Source organism: Epinephelus moara, chromosome 24 (genome assembly GCF_006386435.1).
Source record: "Epinephelus moara isolate mb chromosome 24, YSFRI_EMoa_1.0, whole genome shotgun sequence".
NCBI lineage: Eukaryota > Metazoa > Chordata > Actinopteri > Perciformes > Serranidae > Epinephelus > Epinephelus moara.
Genome location: NC_065529.1, coordinates 20,347,438 through 20,364,949, shown reverse-complemented (window position 1 = coordinate 20,364,949; position 17,512 = coordinate 20,347,438). Strand labels below are relative to the sequence as shown.

Genomic DNA, 17,512 nt, shown 5'->3' with positions numbered 1-17,512 from the left:
GGGCTGCAGCACAGTCCAACGCGTTATGTAGCTACAGTATGTCTTTTTCTTCTGTCTTCTGTATCTGTACCCAGTTTAGCAATGGATTTCCCCCTTATTGTCTCATTTTCCTAATTCTAAAATATTTTTTCTATGTAACTTTGTCTGCCTTTATTTATTGTCCTTAGCCTCTTTGCTTGTAGTTTCTGTTTTCTTCACTGTTTTTTGTGGGTATAAGAAAGGAGAGGAGATAGAGTGATCTTAAAGTCAGGTGACTTGTGTCGTTTGGATTCTTTTGTATTCTTCCATCTTCCTGTTGATAGTTTTGTTTGTATTGGTCATACTGTTGCACCTGACCTACACATCTGCACATAGGTACTGTAGATCATGGGCAGGCCAACATGTTGGCACAATCATAGGCACAGGCTATGCTTCAAATGACAACACCAAAATGATAGGTACCAGAGCATGTGAGCGGAGCGGGTGAAAATTTCCGCTCCTCCCTCGCAGACCTGTCACTTTGCGCCGCTCGTCCGCTCCACTTGGTTCTGCGCATTCTTCGCTCCGCTCCATCATAAATTTTATCCCGCTGCACTTGCTCACTACTCTGCTCAAAAAAACTGTGTCGTACTACCCTAACCTGTAATCTTCTATTCACAAATAAAATATGAGCTTGGTAGATTCTCCGGGGAAGCCCTCTCCCCGCAGTTAGGGACCGTTCTCCAAGGTACCGCTGCTTCTCTTCTCAGTTTCTTTTCTGAAGTACACAGTAAACTCCATAGTTTTGAAAGAAGATAGTGTGGGTGTGCGCAGGTGCAAAGATGCATTCTGGGTGGGGCATGAGTGACCGGAGCAAAATTGGAGCGAGAGATAAGGCTCCACTCCACCTTTTTTTAAAAAAAAAAATAGCCGCTCCTCACTCAACACAAATTCCTCCCGCTCCCTGCTCCGCTCCGCTCACATGCTCTGATAGGTACCTAATAAGAAGTGCAAGAGTCGGGACTTGGAGCCCCCTTAATATTTCTGTAACCATGGAAAGATTATTTAAGAATGAATCCTTAAAGAAGAAAGATAATACTTTTGAGTTGGGCGATATGACAGTATATACCGTGCAACGGTAGAAATGTGTCTACGGGTAGAGATATGGCGCTACCGTGTCTACTGCATCTATTTGGGGCAGGCTATGTAGCAAATCAGGGCTGTATTCTTGCATGATCTCGCAAATCTTTCTGCCTTGCAGCGTAACATGATTTGAGCAGACATGGAGGAGGAGAATAAAGTTGACTTGAAATTATTGTTCTCAGGAACCTTAAAGCTTCTTTTTTTAGTTCTAAGAAGGCACAGACACACCAAACCAACATCAAAAAATCTATTGCGACAAAGGCTGGTTGCCTCTTGTCGCCTGAGTCTTTGCCAGAAAGTTACAGTTGAACACACTGCAAAGACTACAGCCCGCGGCCAACTAGCATATGCCCTCTGTACCTGGGTAAGAGGAAATAACTCTCCATACTGGTAGGCATTGGTAGTCTGTAAACCAGAAGACCTACAGGACGATTTCAAGATGCTACTTAGCCAATTAGCACATTAACAACACAACCCAAGTTGGAAGAACAAAGCATATTTACGGTGAGCTAGCGAACAAAGCTCAATAGCCAAAATCACAATCTTACCTAATATAACAAGTTTGTTTTGATCTCACGCCCTCTTGACTTTAAATGTTTGTTTGCTTTCCTCACTTTCGTCTCTCTTCCTGTGCACTCAGCTGAACTGCCAGTCAGAATGATTTCATTCACAGATGGACTCCACTGTCACCGATACGGATTCAACATCCTGAATCGGCTGTAAAAAAGCCGACAAGGGCTGACGCTGCATAAACTTAGGGCTACAGGTACTCAACAATGGCCCAAAATTGACCAACAGCCAACTGCAGACTCAGCCATAGCACATTATTCATTGGTGGAGAAGATGATTTGAGTTTTCTGTACTGATGGAAGATGTTGACTGATGGCTTTTCTGCATGAAATGGTAAAGGTCAATAGCTTGACCATGAGGACAAGAGGAGAGGAGGAAGTTGTGATTGAGTGGCATTATGCAGGGTGGGGGTAATGTCTTGCGTGTAAGACTAAACTATATAGATGTCAAGGTGCGGATCCCTTTAAAGGCCTTTTTACCAGCACTGGGGTTTCAAATTTGATAAAAGCAACAGTGGCAGGCTGGTGGAGGAAGTAATCCCATTTGGTGAGATGGAAATCAGTTACAGTGCTCCTGATTAGTTATAAGGGACACCGCCATTACAAGTCCCTTTTAGTTTGTTTCATTTTGTTTATTGACAGTTACTGTAGCCTCTTTGGCTGCTGTTTCCTAGCTGTGATTCCAGATCCAACCCCAAATAGTTTGAGTGCAAAGTTTAAGCTAAAAGCTGGCTCTCACACCTGAGGAGGACTCTTTGTTTATTGCAGGGCAACAAGATGGAAACTTTCTAGTTTATCACCTCTCTTTTTCCTACACTGGACAGGTCACTCGCTCTAAAACATTATCCTCGTGTGGGGGCATGGTGAGTGGTTAAATGTTATCTAGTGACATTTTCTACTTGCTTTGCCCTACTACATGGGGCATTTGACAGAAGTTCATCCATTAGCCTTGCCTTGGGGTATCAGACTACCCATATTCCACAAAAAAAAACCTCACCTGAGAGACCCACAACATTGCAGCTTAGCTTACTTTAAGATCTAAAAATCCATTAATCCTCTTAAAAAAAAAAAAAAAAACTTGTTACCCTCAAAGTGTTAGCAAAGACAGAACGCAAGTGAACCTCAGGTGGATGTCTGTGTGAGGATTCACCATGAAGTAACTGCTGACAGTTTGTGGTTAAAAGCCTTCTTTCATTTGAGTTTGTTATATCTACTTTATTCCCTTCATGTGTCTATCCTTGTGTGTATGTGGGTAGCGTGTCCAATTAGTGAAACAGACAGGTAGCTAACTGTAAGGATCTCTGTGCCCCACAAGGTAGTAGACTGCTAGTCATTACTAGAGACAAGACCTGTCTGCGCTGTGGTCCAACCTAAAAGATTTACCATTAAGACAGAAAGCTGCAGTCACTTACACTCTCTGCCTCTGTTACTGTTGCAGACCTCTCTTTGACTGCCTTTATATATGTGTATATATATATATATATATATATATATATATATATATATATAGTGAGAGAGAGAGAGAGAGAGAGAGAGAGAGAGAGAGAAACACCTATACACACACAAACACTCAGACACAAGAATTACAGAAAGGTCAGATTTGGTCTGTACAGTTACGATAGATGTGGGAGAAGACAAGCAAGTGTAAATTAACGTTATATTTTCACTGCTGCATTTATAAAACGATTTCCATGATTTAAACAAGATATCGCCCTTATTATATTGATGTGAATAGTTGTCAATCAATCAATCAATCAATTTTATTTATAAAGCCCAATATCACAAATCACAATTTGCCTCACAGGGCTTTACAGCATACGACATCCCTCTGTCCTTTGGACCCTCACAGCAGATAAGGAAAAACTCCCCAAAAAAAATCCTTTAACGGGGGAAAAAAAAACGGTAGAAACCTCAGGAAGAGCAACTGAGGAGGGATCCCTCTTCCAGGACGGACAGACGTGCAATAGATGTATATGTGTATGTAATAATTAGATGACGTCAGCCTAGTGGGCAGCCCGCGAGCCAGCTGCCCGCTAAGCTAAAACATCGCTCTCACTCACGGGGAAGAGGAGGAACGTTAGTGTTAGCTCCCGGTGTTAGCACTAGCCGAGTCGGCTGCCACTGGCTACTGGAGTAACTTACAGCTATGGAGCGCTTCTATCAGCTCTTCTAGTCACTGAGCCTCGCCTCCATCTCAGCAAATATATTACAAAAATGTAGCCTCGCGGAGAGGCTACATTTTACAATGCTAATTGAAAATGTTAGCTGGGCTGCCGGACTAACTTACTCACTTAACACAACTGTAACGCCTGACCCATTGCTGGGACCGAGCCGCCAATAACTCAAGCTCCAGACATTAACCCATCCCGGTGTTTCCTCCGCAGCCTCCACTTCACCCAGCTTCACNGTGAGGTCATGCTATACTCCAGATGAAATTACACCTCTAGTTCTTCACATAGCATTTTTTTAATTACATCAATCTAGAAATGATGAATTTCGCTTATTGCTTCTTTAATAGATGTTGGTACAAAGAAAAAGGACATCAGTACCTCACATATATACTGTAGTAACACAAAGGGACAGCAAAGGACAGGCAACATTTAAGTAGAAGTAGAACACCTATAGAGGTGTAACACTCATTTAACTAAGCAGTGTAACGTGCAGCAGGCCGTATGTAAAACAGCACAGTTTATGAGACCCAAAGTAAGAGATTCAAAATAATAAATAATGTGCTTAGATATTGTATAACTCTTTGTGTTGTATGGATTTGAAAGCTGCAGTGTTTTTCCCAAAGAAAAGTGAAGTTGTTGAAAGAAAAGAACCTTACAAATTAAATGACACAAAACTGGAATTGAAATAGTTGATGATAAAAATGCCAGCGATGGAAGGTGATAGCTGCGAAACGCTCCAGAGAGCATGTCTCACCCCACATCACCCGCAACTCGAGTTGAGTCGTCCAAGCGCAAGGTCTCCTGATTGAAAAGTTATCAGCGATGAGATGTCACACACAAACACACGTGCACACGTGCCCCTTATCTTGTTCCCGCATGTCACCTGTTTTAATGAAACACTCTCCTTATCCCCTCCCATCTCCCTCTCCCCACATTCCCACAAAGTGAGTTTGGTGGGGATCAATCAGCCAGGCTAACAGAGTGCGAATTGTTCTTCTACATTCCTATCTCCCTTCAGCACTTCAGCTGTCAGCGTATGAAGATACGGGCGGAGTTCTGTCTGTCTCCAGTCCATGGCTTGTAGTTGTTTTTGATTGCTATTCCCATCTGAGACATACACTTTGTAAGTGTTTTGGTGGACTTAAGATTACATTTAAAGAAGTTTTTGGGGTGTTGTCGTATTATGAGCTTATGATTAAGTGTGCTTCATCACTTAGCAAAGGTAGGATAAGCAATTATTATGACTACCAGAATAATCTGAGTTGTTTCAGACCTTTACAGGCTTTATGAACTAAATCTTTAGTTCTGATTTTATGTGATTTTGACAGTAAGATTTCTGCCATTTGATACATAATGTTGTAGATGTTAGCCTTGTGGTGGTATCATAAAAGCTTTACAAAGCCTCTAACAATACAAGATGCATGCTCTGGCTGTCATTCCTTTTGATCTCATCCCTGCCACAGTATCTTTGATCCTCTCCTCTCTCCCCCTCCACTCAGAGTAATATTAAAAACCAAAAGTACAATGCCATGGCTGCTGCTTTAAAGGAACCCAAATCATACATTAATAACCGTCCACACACACACACACCAACACAAACACCAACTTAGACACAGAGAGAATAATAAAATGCTACGCCTTTACGATTTTTCCTTTTTCTTCTTATTGCTTTATTCCCTAATGTCACGCTTTGCAGCGGCGCGGAACTTGAGCTCTCTTCATGAAAACCACACACTGCCAAGGTGAGACAAAAAATAATGAAATACTTTTAACAATTTGAGCCTAATCTTTCCCCCCCAACTCTGCACGTATTTATGCAAAACGTCACAGGCAGAAAGCAATTGGAGTGTTGTTTTGCTTCTCCTCCCCTGCAAAAGTTAGCTATCAAACTAGCTGGGGCGGCTAATGTTTTTCTAATAAGAGCTCACCTTTAATTTCAGTCAAACGAGGCAGTTGGTGCAGATTAGCAGAGGCAATTTTCTGCTTCAGATTCCATTATTAAAACACTCCTGCTATCAGAAAGTTTCTCTTGTTGAATTGAGAAAAGTTTTTTTTTCTCTTTTACTTGAGCTCGGATTAATACCTTTGGGCTATTGTTGCTGTTATCTCCTATTCTTAGGGAGTAATTCAGAATGCCGACCAGCTGTCAGAGTGCTAAGTCAAACATCAGCCAGTCGTATAATTTTAATCATGTGATTGAAACTCTTGCCGATGGATTTCAGACTGACCAATACAACAACGCTGTCTTCATTTTCAATACAACAATACCAATTCTTTGCTATCAAGAGCTGACCATGGCAAATCCTCACTTTCCAATCTCATTATGTCCTTTTAAATGTGAAAGAGAGCTATTCAGCCTGAATTCCTTTATCCTGTATCTTAAGGCTGTTTAGTATTTTAATAAAATTCAAGCCAACACCTTAGATAAGTGTATCCAGCTTTCTCTAACATCAACTAGTGAATTATAGAGACCCTGATAGCACCCTGTCAGTGTCCCAACTGAATGACTGCTCAGACGTTACGCAAAGTGCACTAATATTCAACTGTCATCCTGAGCACAGAGTGCCGTGGTGCTGCACAATGTGCTTGAGGCAAAATGCAGATTGTGATGGTTGCCATGGGGTTCTGTTAGTCTATGCAAACTGCAAGGGTTATTTGTCATTTAATACGTCACTGTCACATTCTGTTTCTCTCCCTTTCTCTTTCTCAGGTTGCATTCACTTCTCTTTTCATGAATATTCTCTCCGCCAGTGATTTATTTAATCCTGTTGCTCCACCCTCCACTGCACACGCAGACACACACACACACACACACACACACACACACACTTAGACTGCACAGTACACACACACACACACACACACACACACACACACACACATTTAGACTGCATAATACACACACCAGCGCAGAGAAATTTCTCCTACAGTCTTCTGTGTGTACAGTTTATCTCGTGCACACACACATGCAGTGCATTAACAAAGCACAGTTCAAACATGTGCACATAAATTTATTGTGTGTATTTGTCAGTGACGGCAGGGACTACTGAATTCATTCATATGTGAAGGATGCATGATTCTGTAATTGCCTTTAGGGATGGCATGAGGGCAGTTCTGTGCATGTGTGTGTGCGTACATGCATGATTGCGTATGTGAATGTCAGGTGGTCAGCTCCCCAAAATAAATAGGCATGTCCCATCATGTTAAAGGAAGCCATGCGTCTACTTATCAAGTTGAACACTAATTCTTTCTTTCCCTCTCTGTCTCTTGTTCTTTTTCTAACAATACAGTGTTGTATACAGACTGAATAAGGACTGTGGGATAACATCATGATGTTCATTAGAAAATTAGAAAACTTTACATAATAAATGTCTACACAAGGTCTTGTCTAGTGTCACACAGAGGGAGACAATCTCTGTTTTACACTATCCTATTATAGTTGACATTCAGAGTTCATTACTGACCTCAGTAGCAGCAGTTGACAAAACAATCTCACCTCAAGATGTAATAAAAATGGTTATTAATGAAAATTGCTTTTGATCCTCAGGGGAAAAATTGAAATGGAATGGATCATGTGATATGATTTACTATATATATACTACTTAATAGACTTAAAGGTGACATTCACTGTGTCAGAATTCCCACATACCCATATGTGTTCTGTAGTTCAAAATACTTTTTTGGATAAACAGTATTAGTTATAGTTTCAGATACACTGGGCTGTAATTACCACGTCACTTTCTGAGACCTTACTTGTCGGTAGGAGATGTGTAACAATGGTAACCAGTGCCAACCTCAGCTGTATGGGCTTTTTAAAAATAATTGAAAAAATTTATATTACCCCTAGCCAGTGTTGAAATGTGATAGGTCACAGATTCTAGTTGTCCTATCAAAGATGTGATAAGTAACGTAACTATTTCAATTACTTCATCAAATAATGTAACTTATTACATTTGTCTACCTTTTGATCACTTAACAAATGTTTTAAACTCAGCAATAAATCTGAAATATGTGTGGCAACAGGCTGTGTTAAAGGAAACCATTCCTGCATGGCAAAAACAGAATAAACAGAATAAAAGTTTTGCTTTACTTATACACTTTTTTTTTTTTTACCAAAGTAATACATTTGAATGTAACCCTTTGTAATCACCAACATTTTATTAGTAACTGTAATTTAGTTACATGATTTTTTTTTTTCAGTTACTGCAACTGATTATAATTATTTATTTTGTAAATGAATTACTGTAACTAGTTACATTTAACTAGTTACTCCTAGCAAAGTGAAATCTAATACATACCCCTAAATTGAGGAGTTACTAACTTTATAGAGCTGTCCTGACCGCTGCCCGTTATAGATGTTGCCGTCTACTGCATTGCATTGTGGGATATTAATGCCGGCGTAGTGTCCAGTGTTTACATACTGTAAAATTTTACTGGAAATAGTATGCAATCTATGTACTAGTGGTTTCATACTAAATATTCAGACATACTAAAAAAACTGTTGTGTTTCTAATCACTTCTGTTCCATAACAGTATATACAGTTTCGTTCTACACTCTTCTATTCTGCTTAGTTATGTTCTGTTGCTAGTGGACTGAGTGTGCATATGAGAGGTTGTACTGGATGTAGTGCTGTGAATAATAAATTGTGTGTATGCGTGTGTGTGTGTGTGTGTGTGTGTGTGTGTGTGTGTGTGTGTGTGTGTGTGTGTGTGTGTGTGTGTGTGTGCATATCCATATCCCAATCCTTCCAGTTCTGAATTCTGTCACAACAGCAGGTAAATTACTACAAGCAACAGAGCACTCAAGGATTACCCTCATGTAGGATTAGCATTCACTACCTGTATGTGTGTGTGTGTGTGTGTGTGTGTGTGTGTGTGTGTGTGTCCGTGTCTGTCCGTGTCTGTGTGTCTGTCTGTGTGTTTATGGGTGTGGATATGATTGTGTGCTTTTGTTTACACACATGTACTGTATGTGTGAGTAAGATAAAAAGAAAAGAGAAAGTTTGACTTTGACTCTTAAGCTGCTTTGTCAATGCATAATTCATCTCTCTCCACAGGCTGCACCTTGAAGCCTTTGAAACTATCTTAGCTTCTCCAACGGCAACTAAAACAAACCATAAACAGTCTCCTGTGTTTTTATTTTCTTTTGCTCTTCATGAGATTTAATAACACAAAACAGAAATTGTTAGCACTGCCGTTACTGTGGTTTCAACTAAGCCTTCAAGGTGTAAGTAACGTTTAGTCAGTTGGGACATATTTTCTTTTCTTTTTATTTTTTTTAATTTGGCACAGCTGACATTAATGACTTTGGCAGTTAGTTGTTAGACACAGTATTATTTTAGGAGTAAGTAACATTTAGTCAGTTGGACATATTTTCTTTTATTTTTTTAATTTGGCACAGCTGACATTAACGACTTTGGCAGTTAGTTGTTAGACACGGTATTCTTTTAATTCATTTTCTCAAAGTAACATAGACTGTGTTTTCATCAGTGCCAGAGACTGAAACTGTAGATTTATACTGTAGCTGCACAAAAGCTAATGTTGAGATAGCACAGTGATGTTTTCATGTATTACAGTGCTTTGTCATGGCTGTTCATGACCTGTCTGATCAGGTCTTTGTAAAAAATAATCTTAATCCATTGGTTGATTGCCTAAATTACGACCAAAAAAATAAGTGTTACTACAGTTATCTACTGTAACTGTAGAAATGTATGTGATGAGATTTAAAGCTAACAGAATTAAGAACAGATTTATACTACGCTGTTTAAGATGTTCTGCCATGCTCCCAGGTTTTATTTTAGTAAAAAGGGTAAATCCGTCACTCTTAGTTGTAAAAAGTGTGTCATAGCATGAATCTGAAATTAAATATCAATAGGAAGGGTAAACAGAAAAGTTATTTGAAAATTAGTTCCTTACTCTTTTTTTTAAGGTTTTCTTTTCCAAGCCTACAAAATTCTATGCTTGGCCGTTATTTTACAGACAAGCTAGCAAACAATTAGCAAATACTAATTAATGAACCTATTATTACACCTGGCTTTAACCTGCGTCTTGATCATGACACCTGGCATTGGAATACATCTCCTCTTGAATGACCATTTTTGAAGGGATCACTTCCCTGCTCTATAAGCAAATAAAATTGAATAAAATGAAACAAAATAAATATTTTTTATAGCACTGGTTTAAACAATGTTACAAAGTTCTTCAGAAAGTGCATGAAAATAAGACAATAAAGTTACAATAATTAAAAAAAAATGAACACATACATAATTTCTTTGCAAAGACCAAAAGTGTTTGTCGTGCTACAGTATACGCACATGTAAGCACCAAGTTATTAGTATCCCCGCCACTAGGATACTAATGCTGTGGGAGTGTGAGCTCCACGCCAGGGACAGTTGGTAAGGGGCTGTCCACACACACACACAGTGACAGAGCTAACTATGGACCTGCACTTTTATGTGCCTTCCTCATCTTCCGACCACTCAAAGTGCTTTAATACTGCATGTCACATTCACCCATTCACACACACATTAATACACTGGTGTCCAAGGCTACCATACAGGGTGCCATCTGCTAGTTAACTTAGATACACCGCCATGAGAGCAATTTTGGTCTCCACAGTTCAGTATTTTGCTTCGACATGCGGACTGGAGGAGCAAGAAATCAACCCGTAGATCTTCTGATAAGTGAATGACCTGCTTTACCTCTTGAGCCACTAACAGTGTGTAATTGTTAGCATCGCACAGCTTAGTTTACCTTACGGTTATCAATGATTGTAATGAGAGTCGAGCCATTTCAGTGGCAGAGTGAGTTTGTGTCACTACTGTGTCAACTCTTACTAACCAGGCAGACGTCGAACTGACCGGTCCTCCAGTGCTGCATAATGGCAGCAATAGAAAGTTTACCTACCTGGGAGGAGTTGTATAAGCATGGAGGCAGGCTGAGTAGGCAGTCCTTGTGGCCATATGAGGCCCAGACGCCCTCCAAATAAGGTCTGAGTAATCGGATCTCAAGATGCTTTTAAGACGCATCAGGTGCATTCACACCTAATGCTCAGTGCTGTCCACTTCTCATCCGATCACCATAGACATGTTAATATCAGGTGTAAACAGTAACTTAGATAAAATAGACAATCCAATGAACTGTCAAAAATGCACAAGATAATTGTTGCCAAGGGATTTAAGCATACACAGTTAATGAAGACATTCTCAGTTGGCAGTAGCGCTGTTATAATCACACTGACCCTCCTCTCTACCCTCTGTTTCTGCGTAGACCTCGACAGACTGCATCTGTGTGTAGTGAGCTGCAGGCCAAGGTGCTCCAGTGCTACAGAGAAAATCCACAGCAGACCCTGCACTGCTCCAGCCTGGCCAGACAGTACATGACCTGTGTCCAGCAAGCCAAGAAGGTAGGCGAGGGCTACACACACTGTATGTGGGTGAGGGCAGCATAAGAGAATGAAGAAAATAATGTTTTTTATAGATTGTTGTTTTTGTGTGTGGGTGTTTTACTCTGCTGTAATATGTGAGAATGTTGTGTTTGTGACAGGTAACTCCACATGTCTCTACTTTCAATTTCCCACTCCCATTGTTTTGTTTTTGGCGTTATCACTACTTACTCATTCCCCTTGAGTAACACAAATGGCCACACAACTTGGAGTAGCATCCTTTTCTTTAAAGATACTTTTATTTTAATTAGCTCACAGTGTTTTTAAAGAAGACAGAAGGATAGCAGTTAATTAGTGCGACCTGGAAGGAGCTTGACAGTCACACTGACAGTGGAACAAAAAGGTGAAGAGACAAGTAATCCTTTCACTGCTCCTTATACCGAATCAGTTGACTTCTGAGAATTGTAATCTGCATGTTGGGTTACTTTGACACTTCAAATAGGAAGCTAAATCAATGAGACATGCTTATTGAGCGGATTTATAAGTCACCAGGCGTGCGCTGTGTTTTGGAACTTTCTGATTGGAAGATTACACCGTTATTAGTGTATTAAAATCAGTTGTGGCATTCATCGCTTTGAAATGCATTCTGCTTTCTGCTGATACTTTGGCAAATAGTGTTCAGACCCTATGCTTATCTACAAAGTGCTTATTTTACCCAATTTCTCCATCAAAAAACAATAATGAATGGGGCAATTTGCACATTATTATCGTGACAAAACGCACTGATATGGCTCCAAAGTAGATAAAAGGCACAAAACAACAATTGGTGAATGTGGCAGTTTAAATGGTTGATAAAAGCAAGGCAAAGGCTCACAATAAAAGCAATCAGTCTTTTTAAACTGGTTCAAAAGATCCATTTGCCAGTGGGATGGTGCTCTTTGCAGAAAAAAAAAATCTATGTGTTTGTACGTGGGTCAGTTTTTTTATTATTTTTTTTGTGAGCATGTGTTTTATAAATTCAGACTGAGTGCAGAGTAAAGGCAGGCTGTTTTTTCCCCTTTTGAAGCACTTGTTTAATACAGATTCAATCAGTCATATCCTTGACAGAGTGAGTGTGAATAAGAGCCAGAGAAAGAAAGAGGAAGAAAACATAGAAGAGAGAGAAAGATGGAGCAAAAGGGCCAATGAACGAAAAAGAAAGCTTCAGTCTGTATCGAACGTATCAACGCTGCACCCATCCCTCTGTGAGTGAAAGTATTGTGGGCTGAAAACCAGCCTCAGACTCTGCACTGTCCTCTGAATAGAAATTCAAAGTCCTTAACTTCTACTCTGGCAGAAGAAGGTGGATTTGACTGACATTGATAAATGAGGTCTAGTCCTTTTCAGACAGTGGTTTAGAGGCCAAACATCACTGTGCTCTACGGTAGATTTATTCTTTTAGGTCTCTGTTTGTGGCACTGCAGGCCAAATTGTTGAATGGCTCTGAACTGCATTCACGTTAAAAATCCTACAGCTCGTCCACCTGTAAGTCCACCTTTTTAAAATTCTACATGGTTGCCGTCTCACTTTGGAAGAAACAATCTTGATCCAAAACATTTTTATCGCTGACATCTTCTCTGGCTAACCTTTCTTTATTGGGATAATCTAACAGAGATGAAATCTTGCTCCTCAAGAGTGACCCGCGGTACTCTTTTGAAGATGGTTGGATTTTCAGGTTGACCTTTAAGACTTCTGAAGAGTGCTCTATCCCAAGCTCAACTTAAAAACGGCATATAAATGTTCCTAGATTTAAGATATAAATGTGTTCATGTAAAAGACCTCACATTTAAGTGTCCTATTGCACTACCTACATTTAATGTGCATCCTATATTATACCCTTTACGTCTGTATTTCTCTCTTTTTCCACCCATCTTGAGTATTATCTGCTCGTCCTTGGGTCTTTAATGCTGCCATCACTGTTTATCATCTCTTCTCCGCCAGTTCCCATCCTCCATTTGTCCCTCTTTCTATATTAAAGCCTCTGTCAGTGTCCTTCACTGCACACTTTGTCACATTAGCCAGTGCATTAGCTCTGAGCTGCACTGCTAGCCTTGAAGCTCTGTTAGGCGATGTTTTGTCCAACATGTCAGGTGCTGTCCCTCTTATCTTCATTTGCTGGCACAGTCACACAGCCTGGTCTCAGACCCACTGCTGTCTTTGTTGAGCACACAAATTCCTAAAAAGGCAAGTCATTTCATACGTGTGCACACAGGCATCAAAGCACCAATTTTTCTAATTCAGATAGTAAACATATGCAAGCAATTCAGCTGTTCTGCTGTAGTTTTAGAGCTGAACCCTCTCTCCCAATGGCTCTGTCAGGCTTTACTTTAAAGAGGAACTACGCCCTTTTTCAAAATTCATACATGTCATTCCTTTGGTCTTAGACAGTCCAAAAATATTAGTAAACTCTCCCAAAATTGACACAAGAAGAGAAAGATGTTCTAAATGACACTGAGAGCAGCCAAGGGAATTTTCTGAGTATATGTTGCAGCACTGAGAACACTACGATAGAATAAAGCTCATTTGGGTATAAAAAAAGAAAACAAACAATAGTTTCCATACTCATTCTCTGCAGTATTGGTACACCGGTTGCAGCTGAGCTTTTTCTCTCTCTCTTATCATTCTGCTCTTCTCTGCTGCTAACCACAAAAAGAAAAGTTGTCATTGTTATCTTATAGCCTTGTAATATATTTATTATTATATTTATTTATTATGTGAAAGTAGCCAAAAATAAAGAAGCCACAGAGAAACTGAAGATGGAGACAAAAGAATGTTGATTTGAGATCTGAGATCCAGAGGTTTTCAAACTGAGGGATGCATGATGAGTTGAGGGGGTGACACAGACGGAGTCTGCAGTTACAGCAGCAGTGGCTGCGATACACAGCACATTTAAGCAATTAAGGTACTTTAAAGCCCTAAGTACCCGATTACCGCAATTTGCGTCAAAAATGTCACCCCTCAGAGTCAAATCTAAACACACAGACATGATGAACATGTTTTTAGATTCAGTGTGACTTACTCTTTCTGATATTTGTTGGATGACCATCACAAACAAACGTCCATACGTCTGCTTAGAAATCAGACAGAAGGCGCTTATCGTAATCCATAGCTTGGCTGAGAATCATCACATTCTTAAACTTTCTTCAGTGCTGTTAAACTAATCCTGTGATAATCCTAGCTTCCACCAAGCAGTCCGGTTCACTTCAGTTCAGTACACATTAGAATGGATATATTTCCGTTTCCATGGTGAAAAGTTGTGGATGGTACCAACAGAACTGTTCCTTACTGTCCCCATTTTTCATCACTCCTCTGTTGGGGTACCTAGCACATTGATTCGGTACTTAAAGGTGGAACTAGAAACACTGCAGTCTGTTAACTGGTCAATAGAGAACCACCGCTGTTGCTCAGGAAAGAGTCATGGCTGGTTTTAAAGCTTATGTAACCACTGGTCATACATTAGTAAACTATAACTATAAAATGAAAGGATGTTTTGCTGCTAGGAAAAAATAAATCAATTCACTGTGCTGACTGCCAGCAGCTCTCTTGGAAGACAAACACTTTTAGTGATGATTGGATCTTTTAAAAAAACACATATGAATTTAGACACAATCATTTGAAGTGCCAAAATTCATTTCCTTACTTGGAGAAAAAATTTGTGGAGCACCGTTCTGGTGTGCTTCTGCAGCACTACACCCCTGCTCTTGCCTGACAAGGACTCAATGCACAAACCTGCTACTTTTAAATATCCCACAGAGAGAGACTCTTATTCCGGCCTGTTCTTCTTGTTCTTTAAATGTCAGCATGCAACCCCACTCTGTGGACAGAAACACACTCCTCTGCATCGCTGGTGAAGAGGAAATACAGAGAGTGCTGGATGGAGCAGTGAATGACAACAACCCCGCTTATATTTAAGTGCACTGTCTGCGGTGGAAACGCTAAACCAATCCAGGGTCTAGGTACATATTTGTAGGGGTTACTTTTGGTTCTAAAGGTACTAAACTGAAAGTTTTTGATGGTAACACAGCTGTAGTTGCCTGTACACCTATCACTATACTGCAGTGAGGAACTGCTAATAGTTAATTTGGGCTTCTGTTCATGGTGTCAGTTTGCCAAAATGTAAACGAACATAGGTGAACAAACTGGGGCTGAAGTTGTAGCCCACAGTGTAACTCAGGTGGGAGCAGATATCTCAGTTTTGTCTGAAGGAGGGCCCAAAGTGTCAGACTTTTTAAACCTCTGATGTCGTCAGTTGTTGCAGTCTGAAATCTTCTTCTTGACAACTGAGTTATATGCACGGAAAACATTATATCAGTTAAGATAACTGTTCAAGACCTCTGTCCATGAAGCAGTCACCTTTTCAGAGCTTATGATTTTCTTAGTTTTCATGGAAATGTTTAGTAATGCTTCTGGGTGAAAATGTGAATACTCAGTTAGCACCTTGGAATGATACCCAAATGACAGAGGTTGGGTCAAATAGAGAGAGAAGACGAGTAGAGCTGCCTACGGAGGCTCCCGATCAGTCAGGGATAATGAAAAGAAATGAGTGGGCAGTCCCAAGACCCCTCTGGACATGCAGGCAACTGTCCAGTGTGCCTGTCTATAAATGGATCTGACAGAGCTAGCAGCTTGGCAGAGCACTTGGACAAGAGTTTTAGGAAAGTTTCAGTATGGCTGCAGGTAGTTAGGGGTCAACAGAGAGCAACGTGTACAGCAGAGTTAGTCATGAGAGCGTGCATTGACTGGATCATATTTCATTATGAAATATAATATTCTATAGACCCTGAAGGAAACATTTTGTTAAGGGAGAGACTGTTAATAATGGAGGTTTTAACTTTTTCTGAATGAGGTGCCTGTGCCCTTGTTCCAACAGTGGAACAGAAGCTTTGTTTATCAAGTTATTACATTCACCTGACACAAGCTCATCTTGTACTGAGTGACAGCATGGAAAATTACATAGCAAAATGCCACATTTTGGAAAATGCCGATTTGTTGTATTCAGAAAGTATTTGAAAAGCAAAGTATTGTATCATCAGAAAATCAACAAGTTAACAACCAGATGTCTAAAGATAATGTAAGATTTAGGAACAAAACTTTCTGAATTCCATTACGTTGTCATTAGGCCGACTATGTGCCCTTCATAATTTATAATTTTTAAAAGGCCACTTATCTGCTGCACTGAAGGACAATAATAATACACCAAAATATTTTTGAGATGCACTCTGGCTTTTCATGGGCTGATAAAATAGCTAGTGAGTTAGAAAAGACATACAATATAATTGGGTGCAGTCATTTTTCAGCTTTGTGCAACAATAACACCACTGCTCAATAGACAGCAAAGCTTCTAGCCTGCTGAAAACCTCCCGACAGCTTAAAAGCTCTGTTCTTTTGTTATCTGTATGTGCTTTTAAGGATTTTCTAAAGCAGATGCATTCTTCTCTGTGATTAAAGGGAGAATGCTGTATTTTTCTCCACAAAATGAATCTTTGTCTGAAGCTGATACCTTATGGTTGATGCCTTTCTTGAACGTAGTTATTTCTCTCTTTTATCTCTTTCTGCACATGAAGCTTGACGCCTTTTGAATACTATCTGTCTGTCTAAAACCTTAGTCTTTGCCTCGTAGTATTTTCTCTGTTCTGTATCATGAAGTCATGTTAGCAAGTTACAGTTGGGGTAAATTAGTCACAGCAGCGGTCCCTTACTGTTTTGGCAAGGATTGGTTCTGTTGCTTCCACCCAGCCATCTCTGACTTGTTTGACTTTCGAGGGTTAATTCATATGTGCTCGACTGTATATATCTGTTCCTCTTTGTCAGCCTGTCTGTTTGTCAATCAATCTGCCAATGAAACCAGCGGCCTGCTTATCTGTCTTCTCTGCCAGTGTCTTGATCTGAACATCACTCGAGTATCTATCTCACTTTTTCTGTCTCGCGCTTGAAGTCCACCCAACTCACTATCTACAGTGGCACAGCCTTCCTTATATGTCACTCAAAAGTTCTTTTATGTTTCATGATTCATGCATGCACACACATACACACACTTTTTTCACACATTCTGCCCTCTGCCATCCATTAAAGACAGTTGCTTCAGGATATGGCCTTGCACCTCCCCTCTGCTATCACCCCACTGTCCCTCTCCTGTCAGTGTCTCTGGTTGAGCCATTGTCATGCATATGTCACCTTATGCGTGTGTGTGTGTGTGTGTGTGTGTGTGTGTGTGTGTGTGTGTGTGTGTGTGTGTGTGTGTGTGTGTG

The 17,512-nt window shown here is 40.2% G+C and overlaps 1 protein-coding gene across 1 annotated transcript in view; it reads left to right on the top strand.

The window, feature by feature from the left end:
* Positions 1-17,512, top strand: part of LOC126385439 (MICOS complex subunit mic25a-like) — a 71,165-nt gene that overhangs the window by 36,929 nt on the left and 16,724 nt on the right. Inside the window, exon 7 of the mRNA XM_050037156.1 lies at positions 11,111-11,246. Within this exon, the coding sequence (XP_049893113.1) occupies positions 11,111-11,246 (136 nt within the window). The remainder of the gene's footprint in view (positions 1-11,110; positions 11,247-17,512) is intronic.